Raw genomic sequence first — 27,089 nt, 5'->3', positions numbered from 1 at the left:
ACATTATTTTGACAACAGTGCATCTCATTTGGGAATAGGAGATATAATGGAAATGACATATTTCTATCCATCTATTTGGGTAATTTCTACCCATCTAGCAAAAAGGAATTTAGGTTCTTGGTGTAATCTCATGCACAAACTCCCCTCTATCTCCCCTCAACCCCCTTCCCCAGCAGTTTTTCTCCTAGCCAGCCTAAGACCAGGATTGTATTTATTACAGTATTTAAATTGTTTAAAAAGATTCTCTACCCCGCCTTTCCAGCAATTGGTTCTCAAGGTGGCTTACAGACAAATAATAAAACAATACAAGAAGAGAATATAAAAATGATTTACAATGGAACATAATGTACTAAGACATAAAGAGAGCCATAGACAGACAAGACAGCAAAATATGCAGCAGCTAAAACCACAATAAAGCCATTCCGTATTCTATCTAACCCATCAAAAACCGATAGGACTCATTTAACCTGGTGCCTAAGCAGAGCAGAATGGCATCAGGAGAATGTTTGGAGGGTGGGAGGGCCTAATAAAGGTGCCACCTTAGAAAAGGTCATGTCTCTGATGGGCATGAGCTTAACCTCTGAGAATAGGGGCACCTCAGAGACAGGGTCCTTGCTGGTGACCTCAGCAAAAAGCAGGCTCACATGGCTGAAGGTTATCTTTCGAAAATGAGCCCTGTAGGAGAGGAAAAGCAGCAGGCTGTTGAGGGGAGAAATTGCTGGTTTTTAAAAAAAATAAATAAATCAGAGTCGTGCTTTTTAAATTTTAATTTTTTTTTAAGTGGTTCCCTTCCTGCACTCTGAAGAAGTACATTCAACCCCTCTTTTCTCTGTGTAGATGCGGGCCATATTGATTCAGCCTGAGAGCACGGAAGGATTTTAAAAATACTGAATGGAGCAATACATCCAGGTCAAATTCCATGTTACTCCTGTAGTCTGGCCCTGTGTTTTTGTTTCACTTGCATAGCAGTCACTCAGGGAATGGGGAGGGGAATCAGAACTGGGATGGCAGCACATTACCCTTTCCTGCCACATCGCGGCCCCAGTTCTGCCATTCTTCCCTCTAAACCACTCTCATTTGGTCCTGGGTGAGAATCAGTGCCAGTGGAAGTTTCCCTTCCAGGGGTGGTAGCAGCTTCATTTTTATTGAAGTTCAGGCAATGGTGTAGCTAGATGTGCAAAGCACTAAGTTTTGCAGGGAACCACACCACGGCATGCAAGCAGCCCTTCTCCCTCTCATTCAGAACCATTCAGGGCAGTGAGAGCAAAATGGAGGCATATGTTTTGCTCCCACTGCCCAGAATGGCTCCGAAGGGAAGGGAGAGGGGCCACTTGCATGCTGCAGTGAGGGTCCCTGCAAAAACGTAGTGCTTTGCACCCCCTCTAGCTATGCCAATGGGCCCAGGATGTGAGGGAAAAGAGTTACATGTGTTCTCCCACTGCCCCATTCCAGCACCAGCAGCTGATTTAAAAAAAAAAAATGCAGGGCCAAAGTGTGTATTTGATGTAATGTGTAGTTTGGCCCAAGTGCTATGGTAGCATGCACCTCTTTAAAAAAAGCACATCATTCTGGAATGGTAAAATACTTACAGAGACAGCTGAACTCCTTTGTATACATTACAGTATCTTCCATAGAGCATGACTTACAAAAAAAAAAAAGCCTCCCAGGAATTGTTAACACAATGCATTACTCAGTTGTTTAATATAGCAACACCGGTTTAAGAGCTTGTCTTTCAACAGGATGTTTTCTCATGTCTCCTTTTACAATGTAGCTCATTTGCACATGTTATGCGGTATACTGTGAAGGACTTTTATTGCAAAGTGCTGTTCTTGGGGTTATCCTTCAGTTTCATTCCCAAGACAGCTAGTCCATAAGAACATAAGAAGAGCCCAGCTGGATCAGGCCACAGGCCCATCTAGTCCAGCTTCCTGTATCTCACAGTGGCCCACCAGATGCCCCAGGGAGCACGCAAGTCAACGAGAGACCTGCATTCCTGGTGTCCTCCCTTGCATCTGGCATTCTGATGTAGTCAAGCAGGTTACATGATGGGCAGCACCAATCCTATCTAATAACCCCCTTCCCCAGTCGATAAAGCCACACCACCAGAGCACATGCTGTATCCTGCATGGGGGGGGGGGCAGTCCCAGGTCTCCTCTGGTTAAGGAAACATTTGCCCCCTTGCCTGGGGGTGAGCCTCTGCTGCCTGATTGCCTGATCTACTCACTTGTGCATGTCCAAGTAGACTTGGGAAGGCTGATGAAGGCTGGGAAAAAAGAATAGTATATTGGTGGACTTCCTGCCTTTGATGACACCCCCATCTCTGTCTCAGTCCCCACCCGGTTCTTGAGTTGTGATGCCACCAGGTCTTTGTTCATGCAAGACTCACCTTCTCCTTGTAAGAGAAGACAAATGCAAAATAAAAATTGAGCAGCTCTGCCTTCTCTCTGACATCTGTTACCCATGCAAAAGGCCTACAGCTTCCACAACTTTCCTCCTCTTTTGAACAGAACCCTGTTTTTTGGCATTCCTTGCCAGTGGCGTCACTAGGGTTCGCATCACCCGGTGTGGGATGCCAGCATGTCACCCCCATGCAGTGGGCGGGGCAAACCCCATGTGGTGGGCGTGGTGATGTACTATCGCTCCGCCCCCACTGGTTTTTTGGCTGTACCTTTTGATAGAACAAAGATAGAACACATTCTGCATGAAATTACGCATTGATTGATATATAACATGATGCTATTATTCCTCCAAATTATGATTTTAGTGATTTTGGTCACTAGTGGTGTCACCCCCCTGGGGGGGGACCAACTTACTAACACCTTATTGCAGTAGTTCTCAAACTTTTAGCACTGGAACCCACTTTTTAGAATGACAGTCTGTCCAAGACCCACCAGAAGTAATGTCATGGTGGAAGTGATATCATCAGGCAAATTAAAATAAATAAGTATAAATAATTAAATAAAAACAGATAATTAAATAAGCAGAAGCCAGCTCTGTTCCACCACGTGAATTTCCTCTGTAGACTGCCTGCAATAACACCCCCTGCCCCCTCCAAAACCAGTCAGGTTTTTAGCCCTACCCAGTGCCCAGTTCAATTTAAGAACTTCTGTCTAAACCAGATCACTATCAGGATCCACCTGGCTTTGCAAGTCTCAAAAAGGTTCACCTTATCAGCTGAAGCCTCTGTTTTGATCCTTTTTAGGTGGGGGGGGGGGGAGGCTGTCTTCTGGAGCACTTGTTTAGCTGCAGGTGCATAGGATCAGGACCATTCTGGTAGCCTTGCACTCTCCTTCACCTGATCTTCCACACCAGCCAAGGCATGTTTGCTTACTCATGAGTAAACGTGACCGTGAGGCTTAGTTTTGCTTTCCATAGCATACACTCATCTGCTTGGCGGGAGGGATTTCCTTCCCAGGTGTTTTTGGGGGCTGCATTCATTGGATCAGGACCATTCTGGTGTCGTTGGATTGCTCTCAGCCTGCCCTTTCCGATGGACTAAGGCAAATTTGCCTACTCGCGAGTAAAGGTGCGATACAGCTCACTTTCACTTTCCATAGGGATCCATGCATTTTTTGTTCAGTTTTTTGGCCATATCTTTTGATAGAAAGGAGATATTTCGCTCCAGTTTTTTGCATTGCATTCCGCTCAAACATCCGCATCCAACAGTATGTAATATGATGGAGTTACTCCTAACCACCGTGATTTTAGCATGTCACCCCCCAGTGCGCATCACCCGGTGCCGCCCGCACCACCTGCATCCCCCTAGTGATGCCACTGTTCCTCGCCAGCCCCTGCAAATTCTGTGCTTTAGTTTTACCTCCAGGTGTGGGCTATACTATATGTGTTCCTTTGTTAACTGTCCCTCCTTCTACTTCTCATACAAGTTCCTCTTTATTCTCAATAAAGACAGCCACCAGGGCCTCCGGGAGGAGTTTTATCAGGGGGTCCAAAGTTTCTTTGGGCCCCTTTGCAAAGGGAGAGAGTGAAACATAGTGGGGAGGGTGGTGATAAGCAAGCAGAATGTTGGCAGGGAGGGGCAAAACAGGATGGGGGGGGACCAGAGACAACTGAAAAAGTCTTCTGTGCCCTGGTCTACCCACTCATGTGGCATCATCAGATAGATACACACTCCTAAGCATATATGGCTTGCCCGTAGCTGTAGCTGTGTGCTTGTGGTTGTGTCCCTAGCATCACATTATTATTATTATTATTATTATTATTATTATTATTATTATTATTATTATTATTATTATTATTTATTTATCACATGCAGGCACAAGTTTGAGTAGATAGGAAAATAGAAGATCCCAGGAAATTTCTGGGCCCCCTCTTTTGGCTTCTGGGCCCGGGTAGAAATCACCCCCTTTTCACCCCCTCTCCTAGGCCCTGACAGACACGCTGCCGCTGCACAAAGACCTTAGATATTTCCCAGCTTCTTGTCTCAGGATTGTGCTTCAGGTTCTTGAAAACGGAGAACAATGCAGGGTGGAGAAGTCAAAGTGACACATCATACACGTGGGAACCTGGAGAAGAGATCCAAAAGTGCTCATTCTGTGCTAATGGGTAGGGGCTGGCAGACAATATATTTCTTGTATACACCAGGAATAGTTGTACAATTTTTGTGGTTGTGGTTCGAGGAGCATAAGTGCAAGGAAGCAGGTACTATAGTATCTGATCAACCATTTCAACGTCTTCAAATAAGGCAGACAATAAACATATTAGGAGCTTCCCAATTTCCTGAACAGTGAGAAATACAAGGGGCAGTGTGACCTGGATGGCTTCCTTGGTAGAAAGGAGGTAACATTTTTATTATGTTTACTTTCTTTACAAATATCCAGGCAGTGGAGGCAAACAACAGGTACTTAAACAATTATCTTGTATCAGATGCCCAATGAGAGGCCCTCTACCACTGCATAGCTTGGTCTCCTTGTTGCTCACAGATCTTTATCGCAGCATGCACTAATTTTGACCAAAAAACCTGCAGTTTTAGCAGCTAAGGAGGTCCAGAGACCATAACGTGTGACTGTTTCGTTCAACAGTAACATCGACTGTTATTTATGACAGACGGAGAGAAGGGCCCACAACCCAGCACTCAGTAAGGCATGCTTGAAATCAAAGGGCTTCAGGATGCCTAACCCTACGCTGGATTGGATCCTTGAGATTTTGTAGTATTTATTCAATGGGAAATCACCTAGGCTAGGATAAATGCAGCAGCTTCCTCCTGGCACAATACTCAGGAGTAATGGGTGCACTGCTTAAGTTACCTGATTCTGAACTAGCCACTTTCTACTCCTGGTCATAAGAAAAATAAGAAGAGCCTTGCTGTATCAGGTTAAGGTTATCTATATCTTACAGTGGCTCACCAGATGCCTCTGGGAGCATACAAGACACCCATAACCTGTTGTCACTTCCTTGCATCTGGTCTCTAAAACCTAGAGATAGTTCACCTCTAAAACCTAGAGTTTGCATCAAGACTGGTAATCTGTGATAGACTTTTCACAGTCGGTCCTATCCAACTTTCTAGTGCTGATGCAGCCATGCTAACAGGGTGTGTGCTGCATCCTGGGGGAGGGGGGTCAGTCACAGAGACGTCCTCAAGATAAGAGAACAAATATTTCCCTACCTCAGGACTGCATTGCAGCTGAACTGATGCTAGAAAACTGGGTAGGATTGGGGCCCTTCCTTCATAAATCTGTCCAGTCTCCTTATAAAGACATATAAGGCCAGATGCCATCACAACAACCTATGGCATCCCAAGAACAATCCTTGGAGCACACCACTTTTCATCTCTCTCAATTGTGAAAACTTCCCATTTACACTTACTCTCTGTTTCCTGTTCTTCAACCAGTTCCTAATCCATAAGAAGACCTGCCCCCTTATTCCCTGACTATGGAGTTTTCTCTGGAGCCTCTGATGTGAGACTGGGTCAAATGCCTTCTGAAAGTCCAGATATATAATATCAATGAGTTTATTCACATGCCTGCTGACCTTTTCAAGGAAAGCTCTAGTCCCAGTTCTTTCCACTGTAATCTAGCAGCTGGCTAATCATAGAATCATAGAGTTGAAAGGTACCCACAAGGTCATCAACCCCTTGAATGTAGCAGGAAATTCTCCTAGAGCACCTCCAACAGGTGCCACGCCTCTGCTTGATGATCTCCAGTGAGGGAGAAGCTATGTCCATACAATCTATCACAGCAGATTCTGTACCATGTTTCAACCCCTTGTCCCTTGTTTATGCCCCTCACCTTTTCACAGAAGACCAGAAATTAATTCTACACAAGCTTTTGGCAGTACATTTTTTGAGGCTCTGCTCAAGAATAAAGGCAATTGATGACCTTTCACCATAATAAGAATCAAGTATTTTGGGACTCCTAAAAGACAAGGCCCATCCAGTGAACCTTCAAAACTAATACCAACTGGACACACTGGATCCAAGTGAATTTTAACCCATTTTTGCCCAGCCCACAGGAGTATTCATTTGGCCCCGTTGCATATATGCAACATTGGGCAGAAATGGCTTAATCTCTATCATTTATTTTTGGAGAGATTTATTTCTGGCTACTTCTCAGATCCATTACTGCTGACCAGACCCTGAGGACTGGCATCAAGTCCATACAGTGTTGATCTGCAAATATTTAAAACCATAATATGAGAAATTGAATGATGATGGTTCCCCGCAGTTAAATGATCAATTCAGCTCAGATAACAAGTTTTAAACCTGACCTAAAGACAACCACATTACCACTTCCATCGCTACCACCATTTTCTTTTATTAGAGTTTTCTTAGGAGTAAGAAACAGGTCCCAATCTAGCTCTTCTCATGCATAATTTCAATGAGTATATTGCTTGAGGTTGCAATCCAATATACACTTACTTAAGAGTAAGTCCCATTGATCTCAATGTGCTCTCCAAGGGCTTGTGCAGTAAGGTTGCTTTGCATGCAGATTTCTTTTGTTGAAGCAAGAGGCAGCAAAACACACACACACACACAGAGAGAGAGAGAGAGAGAGAGAGAGAGAGAGAGAGAGAGAGAGAAACAGGCATAGGTACACACACAAAGAGGTAGAAAAACAGAGTTTGAATAGTTTCAGAAAGTTGGCCCATGTGACTGTTTGGAGTTGAACTGCATGTTCCATGTAGAATGGTGTGTTATATTGGAATAGTTCAGTGTACTCAAACTGTGGGTTGGAATCTTCTAGGTGGGCAATGAGCCAATTTCAGGTAGGTCCCCATTCATTTCAATGTGTATTTTATTTTTAATAATTAGGCGTGCCCCCATATCCAAAGGAGTTCCAGAACAGTTACCCCACAGTTAACTGAAACCACAGATACGGGTGAATGCCTGTCCCCCACCCTTGGACGCCAAAGGGAGCTCTGCTCCTCTCAACACCAGAAGGGGTGCATGGACCCGATCCATGGATAACCGAATATGCGGATACAGAGGCACCCCTGTATTAGATTTCATGCTACCATGGTATGTAACTGCATTTGGGAAAGGTTACAGATCTAAACTTTTAAACAGGCTGCCTGGTATATTTTTTAACAATGGTAGTCAATGGGGCTTACTTCCAGGTAAGTGTGGATAGGATTGCAGCCTTTGGGATATTTGGGGAATTATTTTTTTTTACCAGTCGCTCTCTTTCGCACCTTTTCCATTTCCACTATGTCCTTTTTGAGATGTGGCGACCAGAACTGGATGCAATACTCTAGGTGTGGCCTTACCATCGATTTGTACAACAGCATTATAATATTAGCTGTTTTGTTCTCAATACCTTTTCTAATGATCCCAAGCATAGAATTGGCCTTCTTCACTGCCACCGCACATTGGGTCGACACTTTCATCGACCTGTCCACCACCACCCCAAGATCTCTCTCCTGATCTGTCACAGACAGCTCGGAACCCATCAGCCTATATGTGAAGTTTTGATTTTTTGCCCCAATGTGCATGACTTTACACTTACTGACATTTAAATGCATCTGCCATTTTGTGGCCCATTCTGTCAGTTTAGAGAGACAAAGGGCGCAATCCTAACCCCTTATGTCAGTGCTTTCCAGCACTGGCATAGCGGTGCCAATGGGCCGTGTGCTGCATCCTGCAATTGGGTGTCACTCATGGAGGCCTCCTCAAAGTAAGGGAATGTTTGTTCCCTTACCTCAGAGCTGCACTGCCCTTATGTCAGTGCTGGAAAGCACTGACATCAGGGGTTAGGATTGACCCCTAAGATGATTACTGGGTAGGGGCACCTTCCCTATGAGGGAAGGCCACGGCGTTTGGGCCTCTTCAACCTAGAAAAGAGATGCCTGAGGGGGGACATGATTGAGACATACAAAATTATGCAGGGGAAGGAGAAAGTGGATAGAGAGATGCTCTTTACACTCTCACATAACACCAGAACCAGGGGACATCCACTAAAATTGAGTGTTGGGAGAGTTAGGACAAACAAAAGAAAATATTTCTTTACTCAGCGTGTGGTTGGTCTGTGGAACTTCTTGCCACAGGATGTGGTGACAGCATCTGGCCTGGGTGCCTTTAAAAGGGGATTGGACAAGTTTCTGGAGGAAAAATCCATTATGGGTTACAAGCCATGATGTGTATGCGCAACCTCCTGATTTTAGAAATGGGTTATGTCAGATGCAAGGGAGAGCACCAGGATGAGGTCTATTGTTATCTGGTGTGCTCCCTGGGGCATTTGGTGGGCCGCTGTGAGATACAGGAAGCTGGACTAAATGGGCCTATGGACTGTTCCAGTGGGGCTGTTCTTATGTTCTTACCAATTTGGGGAATTATTTTTTTAAACAAATCAGCAACTGCTTGGGAGGGTTAGGAGAGTTCTTTTTTATTTTAAATATTTTTTAAAACTTATAGTACACTTTTACTTACTTAGTTCGTATGGGAGGTGTTAAAAATTTTCCTGCTTGATGATGTCATTTCTGGCCATGACATCACTTTTGGTGGGTCCCCACAGATTGTCATTCTAAAAACTGGGTCCCAGTGCTATTAAAGTTTGAGAACCATAGGAACAGGTGATATAACTTTAAATAAGTGGGTCCTGGTGCGAAAAAGTTTGAGAACCACTGGAATAGGTGATAAAACTTTAAAATTATGATGAATGTGTTTATTTCTAATATAATGCAGTAATGGTGTCACATTTGTAGTGTTTGGCTAACTAGATGGTCCTATTTTGCTATGAATCTTTATAAGTCATTTTCATTTTCTTCTCCTATCCTGAATGTAAATGTGCGTTGCAGAATGGGCTTCAGAAAAGAAAAATAAAACTGAAAGATGTGTCCCAGTTGTTGCAGTGAATCTTCTGATATATTATTATTATTGGCATCCTTCAGTCTCAGAAGACCATGGTGTCACGCTCTGAATGGTGGCTCTGGAACAGAGTGTCCTCTCCAGTGCGCGAAGCCTGGGTAATGTAGGTATGGAGGATAGGCTGTTACCCATGATATATATGATATATCATATAGATATATACTTCTGATATATACCTGGAGGAAAGCAAATAGACACCTTTGAGCATATATGCTTTCTGCAGACAACCTGCTCTGAGAACTGGACACATGATTTTTTTAAAAAGTACATTATCACATTCCACACATTCACCTGCATGCTCAGGAGAAGGTACAACCATGCATGATGTCAAAGACCCCAAAACAAAGGAGTCCTTGCTTTCAGTTGGATTACCAACACATCTAAAAGCTGAAATGCAAATTACTGTACCTATCTAAAAAGGTCAACATCACAAAACCCCCAAGGTGTCCAGTAGTGATACGCTATTGAAGGAGAACGCCAAGAAAACTCACTACCAACTTGACAAGCATTATGTTTCAGCCTATCCTGCAGTGCAAAACAGGAGATTCAGCCAGAAAATCAGGCCAGCTCCAGTGAAGGTAACAAAAGCAGGTGCTTCTTTTTTTCTGAAGTTAGCATGCTTAGGGTACAGTATTTGGAAGTCCATTAAAATCATTGGTGTTTTACTGATGAGTTAGGATCAGGTTGAAAGGCTAATTTTTAAAACCAATTCCTTCACCAACTTCGCTGTCTTTACATGCTTCAGAATACAATCATTACCCAGTGGGTCAGCCCAAAGATCCATCAGCAATCTGCTTCAACAGCTGCCAGCCAGATGCATCTGAGAAACTTGCAAGCAGGCCATAAAAACACAGCTTCCTCTGTCCCCAATATACTGCCTCTGAGCATGGAAGTTCCATTAAGCTATCATGCAGGAGAGTAAAGGCGGTAATTTGTACCCAGGCCCAGGGTAAAAAAAGGAGCCAAAATAGGGGGCCCAGAAATTTCATGGGATCTTATATTTTCCTATCTCACCTGGACTCACTGCCCACATGGAATGCTGGGTCCACGGTTGCTGCTGCTACCAAAAGCCATATGTGCTGGGCCAAGGAATGCATACCTGACACTAACACAGTGTCAAATCTGGGACGAAACTGACCTGCCACAATAGCTCTTCAGCGTGTAGAACCACTTGTCATAAAGGTGTATATAGAAACTCAGGGGCACAGCTGTGGGGCTGCAGAAGTATGTTTGGCACTTTCCATTCTAGTGTGAACCTAAATCCTATGATGCTCATTTTCTGAAATGATTTTCTATATTTAAAAGATTTTAGAGAGACTTAGGAGTGCTTCTGGTTTTGCATATTACGGTATTTAACTGCCATTGCTGCATGGGCAGGTAGACCTGGGCTCTTTATTAGGAAGCCCAGAAAACCTGGGCTCCGAAGACTTTTCCACCTGTTGCCACCCTCCCTTGCCTGTTTTGTCCCCCTTATCACCATACTCCCCCCAGTCGATTTCATCCCCACCTATCTCCCTTTGGGAAGGCACCCAAAAGAAACTTTGTAACCCCTGATAAAACTCTTCTCAGAGGTCCTGCTATCATGGATAGGAGTCATTTATCTAACCCAGTGGTTCTTAAACTTTTCAGCACTAAGTCCCACTTTTTAGAATGACGGGACCCATGAAGTGATGTTGTTAAGCTGGATGTCATGGCCAGAAGTGACATCACAAAGCAGGGCAATTCTTACCACCCTCCCATGACCAAATCAAATCAAGTAAGTAAATTAAGGTAAATGTATACATTAAGTATGCATTTAAAAATGTTTTTAAAATAAAGAAGAATCTTTCTAACCCTCCCAAGTAGTTGCTGATCTGTTTTTTAAAAAAATTCCCCAAATTTTTGCCCAAAGGCTTCAATTCTATCCTACAGTTTGAGAAACACTAAGCTTTTAAAAATGTTTAAGAATACATATAAAATGTTGTTGCTTCTGTTTCTGCCAGAACTCCTGGGCCTCTCTGTAACAACAGAACATTGGAAGCCATTGGGCAAGGACTGCAGCACAACTGCATCTCTGGGGAAAAGTTGCACCTGTTGAACTGCTGCATCTCCTGCAGCACTAAAATTAAAGAAATAAGGGTGAGGGAGAGACAAGGTAGATATGTTCTAACTTCTGAGCTAAGGTTGCCATCTTTCTTTTTTAGTCTGATAGCACTCCTGCATTTAGTAACAGCACTGCAAGAAGCAAAAATTCAACAGGTGCAGCCTTTTCTAATCTGATGGTAAGATCTTTGAGCCCAATCCTATCCAATATTCCAGGGCCAGTGCAGCTGTGCCAATGGGGTGTGCACTGCATCCTGTGGTGGAAGGACAGTCCCAGAGGCCTCCTCAAGGTATGGGAACATTTGTTCCCTTACCTTAGAGCTGCATTGTGGCTGCACCGGTGTTGGAAAGTTAGACAGGATTGGGCCCATAGTCTGTCAAATATGTGCATGTCATTAAATCCTTGGTGGAGGAAGAACACAGCAGCCCTGCTAGTTCCATGTCAATCTCTCAGCGTTTTTGGGCCCAATCCTATGCAACTTTTGCAGCCTTGAGGTAAATGGGAGACCTCTGTGACTGCCCCCTACTGCAGGACGCAGCGCATGGCCCAGTAGCAAAGCTGTAGCAAGAGGGGGTGCAAGGCACTTTTTAGGGAGCCTCACTGCAGCAGCATGCAGCCTGTCCTCCATTTTGCTTCTTGGAATGCCCCCAAAGGGCAGGGGGAGGGACCGCTTGTACACTGCAGTGAGACTCCCTGCAAAACTTAGTGCCTTGCAGTGGTGTAGCTAAGGAGGTGCAGGAGGTAGCAACAGCACTGAACAACAAACTTTAGGGGGGAACAAGCTGAGCTTGACACTAGTGTTCAAAATGGTGAAAACCTTGCTATGTATGAATAATACCATATTACACAGTATTATGTATTATATATTATATAGTATTATATGCAGTGTTTTTTAAACTGAGGGTCAGGACCAATGAGGTGGGTTGCAAGCCAATTCCAGGTGGGTCCCCGTTCATTTCAGTATTTTATTTTTAATATTGATTTAATATTGACTTGATGCTACCATGGTGTGTGACTGCATTTGGACAAATGTTACACATTTACACTTTTAACAGGCTATTGTGTATATGCTTTTAACAATGATAGTAAATGGGACTTATTCCTTGGTAAGTGTGGGTAGGATTGCAGTCTAAGATTGTTAATAATTTTCCTGCTTGATGATGTCACTTCCGGTCATGACATCACTTCTGGGGGGTCCTGACAGATTCTCATTCTAAAAAGTGGGTCCCGGTGCTAAACATGTGAGAACCACAGTTATATAGCATTGTAAGGGTAATTTAATGCTGAATGCAATGAAACAAGCCATGCTGGAATATCTATATTCTATCAAAAGTTATGGCCCATGAACCAGAAAATATGGTTATATGCAGGGGACGGACAGAGTGGATAGAGAGACGCTCTTTACACTCTCACATAACACCAGAACCAGGGGACATCCACTAAAATTGAGTGTTGGGAGGGTTAGGACAGACAAAAGAAAATATTTCTTTACTCAGCATGTGGTTGGTCTGTGGAACTCCTTGCCACAGGATGTGGTGATGGCACCTGACCTGGATGCCTTTAAAAGGGGATTGGACAAGTTTCTGGAGGAAAAATCCATTTCGGGTTACAAGCCATGATGTGCGTATGCGACCTCCTGATTTTAGAAATGTGCTATGTCAGAATGCCAGATGCAAGGGAGGGCACCAGAATGAGGTCTCTTGTTATCTGGTGTGCTCCCTGGGCATTTGGTGGGCCTCTGTGAGATACAGGAAGCTGGACTAGATGGGCCTATGGCCTGATCCAGTGGGGTTGTTCTTATGTAAAACTAATTTATTTACTTACTTAATAAATTAAATTTCATTTCATCCTGGGGGTGCCTACAAAATCTTCTTTGATCTGGTTAGCAGATGCCTTAGCTATGCCATTTTTCCCTTTTAAAAAAAGTCTTGGGGTGAAGTCACTTCCAGGGGATAATTTTGCAATGGGCACCGGGCTATACTTTCATTAGCTATGCGACTAGACTGCCTTGCACCCCTCTAGCTACGCCACTGGCTGCACTGTAGCTTGCACCCCTCTAGCTACGCCACTGGTGCTAGAAAGTTGGACAGAATTGGGCCCCTTGTCTGCCACCCACAGCAACAGATCAGCCTGGCTGGTTTCCTTTAACCACAGCCAGGCAATCAAACCCTGGCTGGCACTGCAGGGGGAAGGACTCATCCCTCCTGGGATGATCTCAAACTTGCATCCTGATCATTCTCCAGGGAGCCTCCTCGGTGACTGTCAGCTGATCCGATCCCAGCCACATGGGCAGGCTTAGGGACTGTTTGCAGTGCTTGTTCCCAGCCCGGGCTCGCAGGCTGCTCTTCTGTGAAGGGTGCCGGTGAAGCATCTGCCTCCTTCCCGGGGATGGGGTGCAAGGACAGGAGAACCGATGGCGACTCGTGCAGGGCTTGCCTTGTTCTCACCTCCCTGCAGAAGAAGACCCTGGATCAGGGGGTCGCGCCTTGTCAATGTGCTTTTGCAAAGCAGACGGCTTTCGGCTACAATCCTATCCACACTTTCCTGGGAGTAAGCCCACTGACTATAATGGGACATGCATAGGATTGGGCTCTAAGTAGGTTTAGCCTGCAATCCTGTACACACTTGCTTGGGAGTAAGCCCCATTGACTATCATGGAACTTGCATCTGAGTAGACATGCCTAGGAATTGACTCTCACAGCCCAATCCCATCCACACTTTCCTGGGAGTAATCCCCATTGTCTCTAATGGAATTTACTTCTGAATAGACATGCCTAGGATTGTGCGCTAAGTAGGCTTAGGCTGCAATCCTATCCAGACTTTCCTGGGAGTAAGCTCCACTGACTCTAATGGGATTCGCTTCTGAGTAGACATGTTTAGGGTTGGGCTCCAAGTCTCACTGAACTTTTGCAGTATGTCGGTTTGAGCTCAGCGGGACTTACTCCCGAGTAAGCGTGCTCAGAACACCAGCGCACGGAGGACTGCGCTCTAGGGCTGCAATCCTATTCACACTTACCTGGGAGTAAGCCCTATTGACGCTAATGGGACTTACTTCTGAGTAGACATGCACAGGATTGGGCGCCGTTTAACACGCTTCCCCCGAAGCAACACACTGAATTCAGACGTACTTATTTCCAAGTAAACATGCACGCGTTGGGCTGAACGGATCGCCGTCTTTCCGCTCTCCAAAAGCCTTTTACGCAGCAATCCCGCTAATTGGTGAGATTTACTCTTGGGTAAGGAATGCCTGCTTCTTTATTATGAAGCCGCCTTTTTTTCTCTCCCCCTCCCCCCAAACTTGACAGTGCTGCGTGGGAGCGAGAAGCCCCACAGAAGTCAGTGCGTTTTCTTCCAAGTGAATCAGGATCGCAGCTCAGTTATCGCAACTGAGATCGCAGCTCAGGATCGCAGCTTAGTTACTCCGAAGTTTACTCCTCCTTGTTAAGGGTTCACGAGATGACTTGTCATCTGCAGGCTCTCCCTGGTGGAGAGGGAAAGGGGACCGACTCGCGAGTAAGAGACCAGTTTGATCACCCCACTTGGCTTCAACTTCACCCCACCAGGTCCTCGTTTGCTTGCAAATGGTGGGGGGGAGGAGGCACCCAGCCAAGGCGACGGCTCCCTCCTTTGCTCCCAGTTTGCAAACAAAGCAGCAGCAGTTTTCTTTGCAAAGCCTCTCGAGAGACCCAGGCAGCTGCGGGGGGGGGGAGCACCGCTGCTGCTGCTGCTTTCCTTCCCAGACTGCAACCTTACACCCGTCCTTACCTGGGACCCGTGATGAGCCCCTCCCAGCTGAGCAGAAGCAGTGGTGTAGCCAGAGGGGGGGTCTTCCCGCGGCGTGCAAGCGGACCCTCCCCTTTGGAGCCACTCCGGGCTCAGTGGCCTCAGACACCTCCGTTTTGCACTCCCTTCCGAAAGGGCTCCGAAGGGGAGGGTCCGCTTGCACCCCGCGGCGAGGCCCCCTGCAAAATATAGCGCGTTGCCCCCCTCTAGCTACGCCTCTGAGCAGAACTTGCGTCTCTGAGCACGGGGCAGTGCATTGAACCGCAACTCAGCAACTGCCAAGCCCGCTGATCGCGTCTAGCATTTTTTTTGCATGCCATAGTGCAAAACTATGTGCTTTGCCCCCCAGCTACGCCACTCAGGCATTACCAACCCCGATCATCACGTCTAGCATTTTCTTGCACGCTCTGGTAAGGCTGCCTGCAAAAGTTAGTGCTTTGCCCCCCCTCTAACTACGCCACTCAGACATTACCAAGCCCGATCATCACGTCTATCTTTTATTGCACGCTCTAGTGAGACTCCCTGAAACACTTAGTGCTTTCCCCCCCGCTAGGTACGCCACCCAGACATTGCCAAGCCTGATCATCGCGTCTAGCATTATTTTGCACGCTCCGGTAAGGCTCCCTGCAAAATTTAGTGCTTTGCCCCCTCTAGCTACGCCACCAGACATTGCCAAACCCGATCACCACGTCTTTCAGTATTTTGCATGCTGCGGTGAGGCTCCCTGCAAAACATAGTGCTTTGCCCGCCTCTAGCTACGCCACCCAGACATTGCCGAGCCTGATCATCACGTCTATCATTTTTTTGCACGCTCTGGTGTGGCTCCCTGCAAAACTTAGCGCTTTCCTCCCCCCAGCTACGATTATCACCTCTAGCCATTTTTTTGCAAGCTCCCAGCCCCCCCCTCCTGCTTTCTTGATTCTTCTTGGGTTGCCTGCATTGCTTGGCCCCGTTCAGCAATCTGGTCTCTGCCCCAAGGCAGAGGAGAGTTTGCACCCAGAGGCAGCACTTCTGGCTGGGGATGGTCACAGCCCCGAGGACGCCAGCACCTTTCTTCCTCCTCCCTCCCTCCCTCTAGCCGCAGCAGCAGCCCGAGTTGGGATCGGGACAGGGAGAGGGGGAGGGACGGAGCATTTGCACATGCAAGGAGCAGCAGCAGCAGCTGCCGCTGCCCAGAACAGAAGCCCTGGCAGGCTGGCGACTGGGGCGGAGCGGGGGGAGTGGAGGCTGCAGGGGGGTTGCAGGCAGCGGACAGCCGTGCAGAGGCGTCGGTCCTGGCCGGCGCCGCCAGTGCTGGGGGGGGGGCGATCTGGGCTGGGACTGGCTATTGTGTGGCTGCACCGGGAAGGCAGCACCAGCAACGCGCAGCAGGCAAGGGGGGGAAAGTATCGCGAGAGCGCCCTGGCTAACAACCTGCTTCACAACACACTCTCACACACAGGAGCTGCTACTAGGTTGCCAGCAACAAGAAACAGCCACGCCGAGCAACCCAGGGGTGGGGAGGAGGCACATCTGGGGTGGCTGGGAGGGCAGGCGCAGAGTTGGGGGTGGGGGAAGGAAGAGGCTGGAGCAGATGCACTCCCTGGTCTGCAGTCCTGAGCAACACCCAGGCAGGCTGGTGAGTAGCAATGTTGTCTCTTTTCAAGCCTGCACATGTGTGTGTTTCCCCCTGGCTGGGGGGTGGTGGTGAGGAGGATGAGGATGCAGCCCCCCCTTTTTGCAAAACTTGATCCCCCCCCTTTCCCTGGGAGTTTGGATTGTGCACTATTTTTGTGTTGTGTTGCTAGATGCGTTTGGACCCTTGAGCACAAAGCGGGGAGGCAGGCGAAGGGATAGTCTTACAAAGTTGTAAATAGGAGGGGAGGGTGCACAGGGGGTGGCCAAGGGGGAGTGGGGCCCCCTGGCCACCCACAGGCGTTTCAGGGCTAGGATGTGGTCTATGCATGTGTGTGTCCCCTGAAAAGTTTTTTGCAACCTGCCTGCTCTGAACTTTCTTGTTCTCTTCCTCCTCCTCCTCCTCCCCTGCACCTCTGCAAAGGTCAATTCCTTGTGTCCTCCATGAGAAGCAACTAGTAGTAATCAGATCAAAATTGGAGCCACTTTCTGGGGAGGGGGGAAGAGAGGGGAAAAAAGGAGGCAGGAGTTGGAAGGATTGGGTTGAAGTTGGAGATTTAATAGATGGCTATAAATGGGGGGCTGCTGGAACTTTAAAAGGCAGCAAGCTGTGGTTGGCTGGTAGCGAGATTTGAAGGAACATATGGCATTAAAAGGGGCACAGCTGGAGGTAGCATTTCCATCGCAGTGAAGTCAGAGCAGCTGACTCTCCAGCTTGCGGTGTAATTAGCAAACGGAGCACTCACTCCCATACGCTCGCCTCTCTCTCCCTCCCTCGCACACATACACAAGCATTCTTCCCTTACTGGCTAGCAGAGTCCCCTCTTCCCCAATCCCTTGGCGATCGGGCTCTTCCAGAACTTTTGAGACCGGTGCTTTTTGCCTTCCCATGAGCCCTACACTCCCTGCTTTTCCACTGAGCAAGGTAAGTTGTTGGAGAAATGACCCCCCACCCACCCCCCAAAAAAACTTGGGAGTTTTTTTGTTTTTTTTAACTGCAGGTGGTTGGGCTGAGGGCCCTCCATTGGATTGCCGTATATTAAAAACTTTTGGGGGCCTTTATTATTTTTTAATCCATGTCCTTTTGAGTGGGAAGAGTAGTCTTGGGGGCGTTTAAAAAAACTTCAAAGCAATACGCATGTGATTTTCACGTATGAAGTTAATGGTTTTTGTGTGTATTGGCGTTGAGGGTGGAGTGTGTGAAATGCATTTGTTTTTTGCAGTAGGCAGGATGATGCCCTGAAGTTAAGATTTCCAAGAATGTCTAAACCTCGGGAGTCTCTTTTCTTTCTTTAAACCTACCAGCCAGCATAAGGTAGAGGTTGGAGAGACGTTAACTTCCCTGGAAGCTTTGGTTTACTTAGCGTCTAGTTTTTCCTGTTTTGAAGCAGGTGTTCTTGCGGGGGGGGGGGGCGTTTAAAAAAGAAATAATAAAAAATATCGTAGACAATTAACAGTTGAGCTGTTATCTCCAAGGCTCCAGTCACCCCCCAAGCCAATCTGTTTGTTCACAGCTGCATAGAAGCCCTGCGGTTTATTCAAGTTTTTCCTGTTTTTGAACAGGTTATGAAGGAAGAATGGAGTTCCCAGACCATAGCCGGCAGTTACTGCAGTGTCTGAGTCAGCAGCGTCACCAGGGCTTCCTGTGTGACTGTACTGTTTTAGTTGGAGACGCTCAGTTCCGAGCCCACAGAGCTGTTCTCGCCTCTTGCAGCATGTTCTTCCATCTTTTCTACAGGGACCAGCTAGACAAAAGGGACATTGTGCATTTGAACAGTGACATTGTCACAGCTCCAGCCTTTGACTTGCTGCTCGAATTCATGTACGAAGGCAAGCTGGAGTTCGACAGCCTTCCGGTGGAAGATGTGCTGGCTGCAGCCAGCTACCTTCACATGTACGACATTGTGAAAGTCTGCAAGGGCAAGCTGAAAGATAAGGAATTATGTACGGATGAGAAAATGAACGGCTGCAGGGCTCATCTGGAAAGGGACGAGCGGGCCCTGGATAATGGAGTGCCCTTGGGGCACGAGCTCAACCCTGGGAGTAAACAAAAAATGATCGCTGCCGAATATGAAAGACCAGCCGGGAAAGAAAAGGGCAGCGGTTATCCGGGCTGGTCCTCTGATCTCGTAAGTATCAACTCTGTCATGGGGGAGGCAGAATTGGACACCATGGCAGCTGAGAAAACAAAAGCCAATGTTGGTAGTTTGGTAGGACCTTTGTCCCAAAGGTCTCTTAACCATCCGTTGGCTTCAAATGATGTTGAGTGTGCTTTAGATCTGTCTTTCAAGCCTGTGGCTGGGAGAGATTCCTTCCACCCCTCCCACGTCTTTGGACAGCTGGCTTGCGACGGCCAGCAGCAGGGTAGCGAGCCCCTTGTTAAAGACGAACAAGAGTGTCTTTCGGATGAGGAAGATCAGGAGGCGAGGAGCCCAGAAAGTCAGCATTTTGGGAATCCTGCCAAGAGCCTGATGACCGGGCTAGGAAATGTGTTTGTAGAGAACGGCAATACTCCCATGCAGGAGGAGGATGTCGACGCAGAGCGAGAAGTGAGCGAAGACGACATGGATTCCTCCGACCTCTCGTCCTCTGGCGTTCTGGTGCCTCCGGGCCACATCTGCATTTGCCCCCTCTGCAGCAAAGTCTTCCCCAGCCCACATGTCCTGCAGCTCCACCTCAGCTCACACTTCCGCGATAAGGACGGCTCCCGAACCAGACTGTCTCCTGACGGCTCCGTGCCCACTTGCACGCTCTGTGGCAAGACTTTCTCCTGCATGTACACCTTGAAAAGACACGAGAGGACTCACTCGGGTGAAAAGCCTTACACCTGCGGCCAGTGCGGGAAGAGCTTCCAGTACTCCCACAACCTCAGCCGGCATGCGGTGGTACATACAAGGGAGAAGCCGCATGGCTGCAAGTGGTGCGAGAGACGGTTTACCCAGTCCGGCGACTTATACAGACACATCCGCAAATTTCATTGTGGCCTTGTAAAGTCCTTGGTAGTTTGAGGGAAATCCTGTAGCAAAAGGTGCCTTTGGCTTTTGCTAGAGGTTCTTGATTTCAGAAAGTGGGTGGGACGTATATTTAATGAAGGAAGGTAATCTTTGCACCCACTCCCCTTGCCTGTAATGGGCCTGCACCTACCACCCACCACCCCATATATTTTGTTTATGTCTGTGCGACAGGAAGAGTGAATCTGAAGCCACAAGTAATTTAGAGTCCTTGGATAGAAACTGATGGAACACATTGATTGTCTTAATTGGTATGTGGATTGGACTGTCCTGATCCTAAGCGTGTTCCCTGCACTCCTGGTTTGGCAGTGCTTTTTTGCTAAGTTGGAAATGTGATGAAGAAATCCCCTGATAAAACTGACCCAAAACATCGCCTTTAGTATGACAGACTTTGCTGTCTGTACAGCAACAATCACCCCACTTTCATTATCTGTGTCTGCATTCTAGGTGCCACAAGTAGGCAATTTTCGATTCTAATGGCCTTGGTTTCTTTCTCACTCTGGATCGGAGCCAGCCCAGCAGAGGCTGCTGCCTCAAGCCTCCCCTTACTCACCCCTCCTGCCTTCACTTGGGGAGGTTGCATGCGCATTACCGCTTTATGTCCTTGTGCAAGGTTTAAAGGGACACCCTTAAAACTCTGTGCAAAGAGAGCATGTGGGGGGGGAGCAAATGAGTGGGGAGCAGATGGATGCAACTGGTGTCTGCAGCAGATTAGAGAGGGATGGCAGCAGATTGGGGCCGAAGAGCACCCTCTGCCCCACCAGGACACAGGTTGCATTGGGTCCCTTCCTGGCTGGGCCAGCCATGCTCTGGATGTAACTTGTTTCAGTCTTTTTTTTTTTTTTGGTTTATGTATTTTAAATGTGTTTCAGACAAATAGAATTTCAGGATTGGGGTGAAATCTCAAACCTCATGTTATTTATGACACATATTTAAAGAGAACTCTGGTTTTTGTGTGCCTCGAGGGGACCGTCTAGAATCCTTATAACTAGGAGGCCTTGAAATTCATGTGGTCAGTCTGAAACTGCCCTTGAAACTAAGCAGGAGGTAAAGAATTTTTGTTTTTGTTTTTTGAAACCGTTCCTGCTCAATCAAACTCACTCTGCTGCTGATCTTGTTATATATATTTTTTGCCTTTCATCTACTTTTTCTCTGTAGTCCTACCTGAACATGCAGTTCTTATGTATGGCACTGAAATATTTTTCTCTAACTGTGGAGTGTAATTTCTTAGATGTGGGTAGGTTTTAAACGCACAGTGACATGACCCCTCCCATCAGTATAGAACTTTCAGGGTGAGCTCAGGGCTACCTGTGCAAAGACCTGCAAGAAAAGGGGACAGGTGGATTACTTGAACGAGGCCTTGGTTAATACTGAAAGCTCAGTGTGTGCTGGAGCAGAATACTTAAGTGATATGCAGACATCCTAATGTCATGTGGTGTGAGTAAAAATTAGTCAATGACCCCTGTCTTTTAATACCCTGTTTCTAACAAAAGCACTTTTTTGCTAGTAAGTTCCCATTGGAGTAAGAGCACACTATCAGAAACATGGCCACATTGGTCTATTCAGAATGGCCAAAAGTTTAATCCATGAAAACATCTCTTATTATACCTCACTCTCTCATGCATGTCAAGGCAGTGAACAGGTAACCTGGCAGCCTTGCTGAGCTCCATCCCTTCTACCGCTATCTCACCTTGGTGTAGCTGAGTATACTTACCACCTAGTCACTAAAAGGAGGTGGGACTGTTTGTAGCCCTCCCCATTTCACCTTGCAACGCTGTCTCTGCGTGTCACATTTGGGTACTGCTTCTTCTCTTGCCTTTCTCCCCACAACTTATAGGTAGTGGGATTGTGTTGCTGGACACAATACACCTCTCTTCAGTCTACATTAGGTTTGCCAACTTCGAACTGGCCAGTCTTGCTGACCTGCTGCAATAATGTGCATAGCTCCTTGCCATGAAAAGCTTCACCAGCTGTTTTCTGTATAGCAGGCTCCTGTTAAAAGCACAGGAGCAGGCTAGGCTGGTTTTTTTGTGACCAGTTGGCAACCTTGTTCTAGGTCCCCAGGACCAGTTGTTAAATTTGAGCAGTGAGCCAGACTGCACTGAAATGCGCATGCCTCTGTGAAGATGTATGTAAGCACTATCATTCATGCAGACTTTGGTACATATTCTTGTGCCAAGCATGGACATTATTTATTTCTGAAACATGCACATTTTCTCTGCCCCCTTGGTCTCCAACATCCAGTGCATTCTGGTGGGCTGTGCAGAACATTTGCAGGTTAGAAGCTATCACAGGGAATATGGCACTAATAGGACACTGAGCACTAATTTCCTGGGTCACTTTTCCCCTCCTCTTGGAACTCACTTTGGAATCAGGCCTGCCCATTTCTTTCCAGAATGAGCACCTGGCTGGAACAGCTGACAAAGATCAGCTCAGGGCTGGAAGTAAAAGCAGGGTGGGCCACAATTAATGGGGTCTTCAGGAAGCCATAAGAGAATCTGATGAGGTGGACGTGCCCATTTTATTCCACAGGCCTGAAGTTCTCCAGCTGTGAGTTGTACAACATAATTTATTTAAAAGAAATCAATAGGTTTTTACAGTATGCAGGCAATTAGAGAACAGCTTCTTAAGAGAAACCCTTGACCAATATTTCGAATTACTAGACTTTCTGTTGTGTTCTGGAAAAGTGTGGTCCTCTGCAATGCACGGTAGTGTGTCCAAACACTGGGAAATGGTTTCTACTAAATTAAGCATTTTTGCTACACTAAAAGTTAAGTCCTCCAACAACTTTCTTCACTGTACAACTTTGTGTTTTGTTTTTGTCCATTATTTGTTATTAACTATTCATCTCCATAGGTCCTGTTTAATCAAGTTCTGTTGGTGTGTAAATGGCACATTGCCATATCTTAAGAAGAGGTTAAGTTTGATTGTACCCCTGGCTCAACAAAACATTGTCGCGTTGTTTGGGTGGTGTGCTGTTTGTTTTGGGTCAAGAGAGATCAAAGTCTGTACTATTAGAACAAATTTGGGGCATTAATTCACCTATTTCTACAGCCTTTTTAGTGTCACAAATATCAAGTATGCCTTCTTGTGAAGATATCAATTCAAGATATATTTTTGTGGATGTGAAACTTTTGACAAAAACTATCTGTTGAATGTAATTTTGTGGGAAGAGTGATTTCTACTGAGTGGGTATAGAGAAGAATCGCTAAATCAAATCTACTGACTTTTTTGGGGGGGAGTTATATGAAAGTGTAACCATCTCTTTGGAATTATTTTCTGTTTTTGAAGAAAATTTGATATTATGGAAGCACTGAAATGGTTTGTCCTAAAGGACAGGTTATGTTATGCTGCAGAAGAAAACTTTTGTCCACCATTTCCCTTCGGTTATTGAGATCTTACGAAATGGGAACATGTAATCGCAGGAAGGAAGTGTGCTCAGCTAAAACCCTTGTTTTTTGTGGCAAGAGTTCCCACTGCTGAAGTGGCAAGCCACTGTTTAGTCTAAGGAGGTTTGTCTCTTTGGCTATAGGAACTGATATGGAGGAAGCTGCAGCTGTATGCATTTTCTTTTTCCTCCTGCTCATAAGTGTCCCTTGCTTGGTTTTTGGCCACTGTATTTAGGAAGTGCATTTTTGCTGTGAATGAGCAATATTGGTAGCAATGCTGGATTTGAGGAAGGGGTTGGGGAAAATTTGTTAGGACAAGAACTGATATGTTGAAAGCTCCTTTTTATTCCCCTCTCAAATGATGGATGGCACATATAATGTGAAATTTTACTTCTATTTATAGTATGTTTAAATTGACTTCATTTATTTCTGTACAAATATTCTTGCTAACACATGCAAGTCATGCTGGAGCATTATGTGCCTGAGATGATTATGGTACTGTGGTCTTACTTCACTTTTATTTTCTCCTTTGGATTGGAAATAGCACTGAACAAAACCTTCAAAAATTTAAGTTATTTCTTTTCTGTTAATTTTTTAAGTTATAAGTTCTTTCCCTCCTGATGATACTTGATATAGTATTTATTAGAATGTTTTTGTTAAGTGGGTTGCTTATTTCGGAGCCTTTTCAGAGTAACCATTTTGAAATCTGCATAACTTTAAAACTGTTTTTTCTTTACATGTTTTGAAAAGTGAGCATTTGAGACAGTGCATAGAACAGTAGCTCTCTTTCATCCTGATCCCAGCAAGTATTCTCTTATACTGGGTGCAGGAACTCATTTACATGCAATAGTGTCCCTATTAATTCCAGTGAAGAAGGTGGAGCTGTCTGCCAATCTGCCCCTCCAGTTGCAATGAATAGACTGCATGCATGCAAGAGATTATATGTCTAGATCTCTGGATTGGGGTGCTTGCTTGTTTTTCTTCTGCTAGTACTTGTAGCAGAAATTCAAAACAAACAAAAACATTAAAAGTGGCATAAGACACTATTGGAGAAAGTTGGTGTGAGAGAGTTGAAACAAGTTTGTATCTGTATCTAGAAATGAAACTTTAGTTTAAAAAAAGCATGCTGTAGGCTGCAATGAAAAGTTGGCAGATGTGTCCAGCCTCAGTGAATTGTCGAAGCATTGTCTTATAAATGGTTCTTTCCCAACCTTCCTGGGTTGATTTTTTTTTTAAGAAGTTTGCACTTTTATTTTAAGGTAACTCTTGTTGTGTGGTGGTGTTCTCTTGTGCTTTTTTTTTTTTTAAAAGGTTGCAATAGTTCGGAGCATGTTTTGGGAAAAAAAGGTTCTTTATAGAAAAACTACTAAAAACATTGCACATTTAGGGTGGTTCATTATGCAGCAGCTGCTCTGTCTTGCAGAGAACATAATTGGGTTCCTTTTGGCTCCTCTTTGGCTTGGATTTTACTGGAGTCGGGATTTTACCTTACTGTTGCTTTACTTAAACACTGGATTTGTCTTCTACTCTAAACCAATACTGTGAAGTTAATGTTTTGAGAGGAAAAAAAGAGAGATCATCAGTTATTTTTAATTGATTTTAATCTTGGTGCAGTTCAGATTTAAATATGTATATTTAAAGACACTAATTTTTTGTGGAAGAGTTTTTATAGTATACAGTATGTAGAAAAGCTATCGGAATGGACTATATTTTATAAAAATGTTCTTTCACTGTTTTATAGTGAACTATTCTCCCCCCATGTTAGCTATATGCTGTGTTTAGCCTAGATTTGACAATCGCATAAAAAGAATGACTTCAGAAAAAAACCGTTCCTGTAGTGTTTAGTTTCTGTGTGGATTTTTTTTGTTTGAAATTGTGTATTGGTATGTGCTGTTTAAAGAAAAAGGAAAAAAAGAAACTGTGACAATCGTGATTAGAACTGCTGTCTTTATTAAATAAAACACATTAGAGTTAAAAATGAAATCCTTTTTAGTCTCTCGTTAAACGTACAAAGGAAAAGTGTTGGGAGTTGTGAATACAGTTTCTTCCACCCCACCCCCTTCCTTGCTGTGCAGCCACATGTTTAACTTTTCCTCTGTAGCAGTGGTTCTCGCACATTTAGCACCAGGACCCACTTCTTAGAATGAGAATCTGTCAGGACCCACTGGAAATGATGTCATGACCAGAAATGACATCATCAAGCAGGAAATATTTGACAATCCTAGGCCGCAATTTTACCCAGGATTAAGTCCCATTTATTGTTTAAAAAGTATACATAGTAGCTTGTTAAAAGTACAAGACTGTAACATTTCCCCAAATGCAGTCACATATAATGGTAGCATTATGTCTAATATATCAAAAATATTGAAATGAATGAGACCCACAGTTTGAGAAACACTGCTCGATAGCCTACAAAGAAAGTTCATTGCAATATCAAATGGGACAAACTCGGGTTTGCTACTGAACATCATCAGGAAGCTGCCAGCCAGTCATGGGAGCTTTTTTCCTTCTTAAATGGATGTGGTGGATCTGGATTGGAACTTGCTCTTAAGTCGGGATTGTTTTCCTCTCCCTCTGCTGCGTTTTGTCTGAAAATTAGGATTTCCACACCCATAACGGCTTTAATGCAACAAATGCAAATGCATGACTTTAAGGCTTTAGTGCAAATGGGGCCTTAAAGTTAAATAGAAGCAATGCTTGTACGTTATTTGGGGGTGGGGTGCACAGTTTACTTCCCTCAACTATGAAAACGTTCTTCTACTCCTGAATTTGTACATGTTAACTGCTTATTGAATCCTACAAGACAGAGTTTCTCAAACTTGTGGGTTGGGGCCTGATTTCTGGTGGGTCCCACATGCCTCCAGTGAACACATGGGTAATGGAAAGATCAGATAACTATTTGCCTCATGCCGTGAAGCTATTCAAAAATCAGCTGCTAAAGGCCCTGCAAACAGCTGAGCTCTTGCAGTTTGCAAGCTTGTGTAAATATAGGGAGATAAATGTTTGAGCATTTTTTTTCCTGGTATTTTTTTGCCCCCCAAGTCTGTCAATGACCAGTAGTGGGCCAAGGCTGGGTCACATAACTAAATCCTCAAGCCTTCAGGCTATTCATGAGGGCTGCCTCATGAAAAAAGTCTCGTAAAGCTAGGTGGGTCCTGATAGAGTATGGTTTTTAAAAGTGGGTCCCGGTGCTAAAAGTTTGAGAACCACTGCATAAGAGCATCTGTTGCCTTTTCATTGGAGACCCCTTCAAAGACATTCTAATGAACGCATGTTTACCTCACACAAATGACCCAGCCCAAATCGCTGTTGATTTTATGCATGTGCAATGACGGCAGTTGAGCATTGGTTGAAGACCTTCAGGATCCTGTAGGCCTGCCTGCTTGCCCCTGAAGCTCCTCTGCTAGTACTCATCTCTATCTGGGGCAGTGACAGAACAGTGTTCTCTATTGCTGCCAACTCCTGCCCTTTGTGTCTGCAAACAGACTTCCCCAGAGGCCCAGTCTGACTTCCTCAGAGGCCCAGACTTCCTTAGTGGGCTCTAGCAATCCCATTTGTGAACCCAAAGGGCAGGAGGAGGTGAAGATGGCAGAGCAACTTTCTGTCATAGTCCCTGGGGCAATGTGTGTGCACACTCCCTCCTTGGGAGCGATGAGGAGAGAAGGTGCCCAACTTGCCACATACCTCCTTTTCTCAGTCATGGGAGGGGGCAGAGTGGACACCATCCTGCAACAGTGCTGAGGGGGGAAAGCATCCACTGTCCTCTCCTTTCTTGTTGGCTGAGGAAGAAAGCAGGTGGCCAGGTGCTTTCTTCTCTGTCATGGGGGACGGTTTAGTGCAGGGGTGTCAAACTCGTTTTATACCGAGGGCTGAATGGCATTCATGATGCC

General features: G+C 45.6%; 1 protein-coding gene across 1 annotated transcript; it reads left to right on the top strand.

Annotated features, from left to right (window-relative positions):
• Window positions 1–16,740: 16,740 nt before the first annotated feature.
• On the top strand, window positions 16,741–25,150 carry ZBTB42 (zinc finger and BTB domain containing 42). Its single transcript, XM_066629499.1, has 2 exons — window positions 16,741–16,803; window positions 18,363–25,150. Exon 2 carries the CDS (start codon window positions 18,377–18,379, stop codon window positions 19,805–19,807), a length of 1,431 nt encoding a protein of 476 aa, XP_066485596.1. The 5' UTR covers window positions 16,741–16,803; window positions 18,363–18,376; the 3' UTR covers window positions 19,808–25,150.
• Window positions 25,151–27,089: the final 1,939 nt, after the last annotated feature.

This window comes from Tiliqua scincoides, chromosome 1, assembly GCF_035046505.1.
Source record: "Tiliqua scincoides isolate rTilSci1 chromosome 1, rTilSci1.hap2, whole genome shotgun sequence".
Taxonomy (NCBI): Eukaryota; Metazoa; Chordata; class Lepidosauria; order Squamata; family Scincidae; genus Tiliqua; species Tiliqua scincoides.
The sequence above is the reverse complement of the archived record's forward strand: the minus strand, read 5'-3'. Positions and strand labels throughout refer to the sequence as shown.

What these genes read in the sequence shown, in the direction of transcription:
- ZBTB42 (XM_066629499.1), top strand. Translation starts at nt 18,377, where the DNA reads ATGGAGTTCCCAGACCATAGCCGGCAGTTACTGCAGTGTCTGAGTCAG.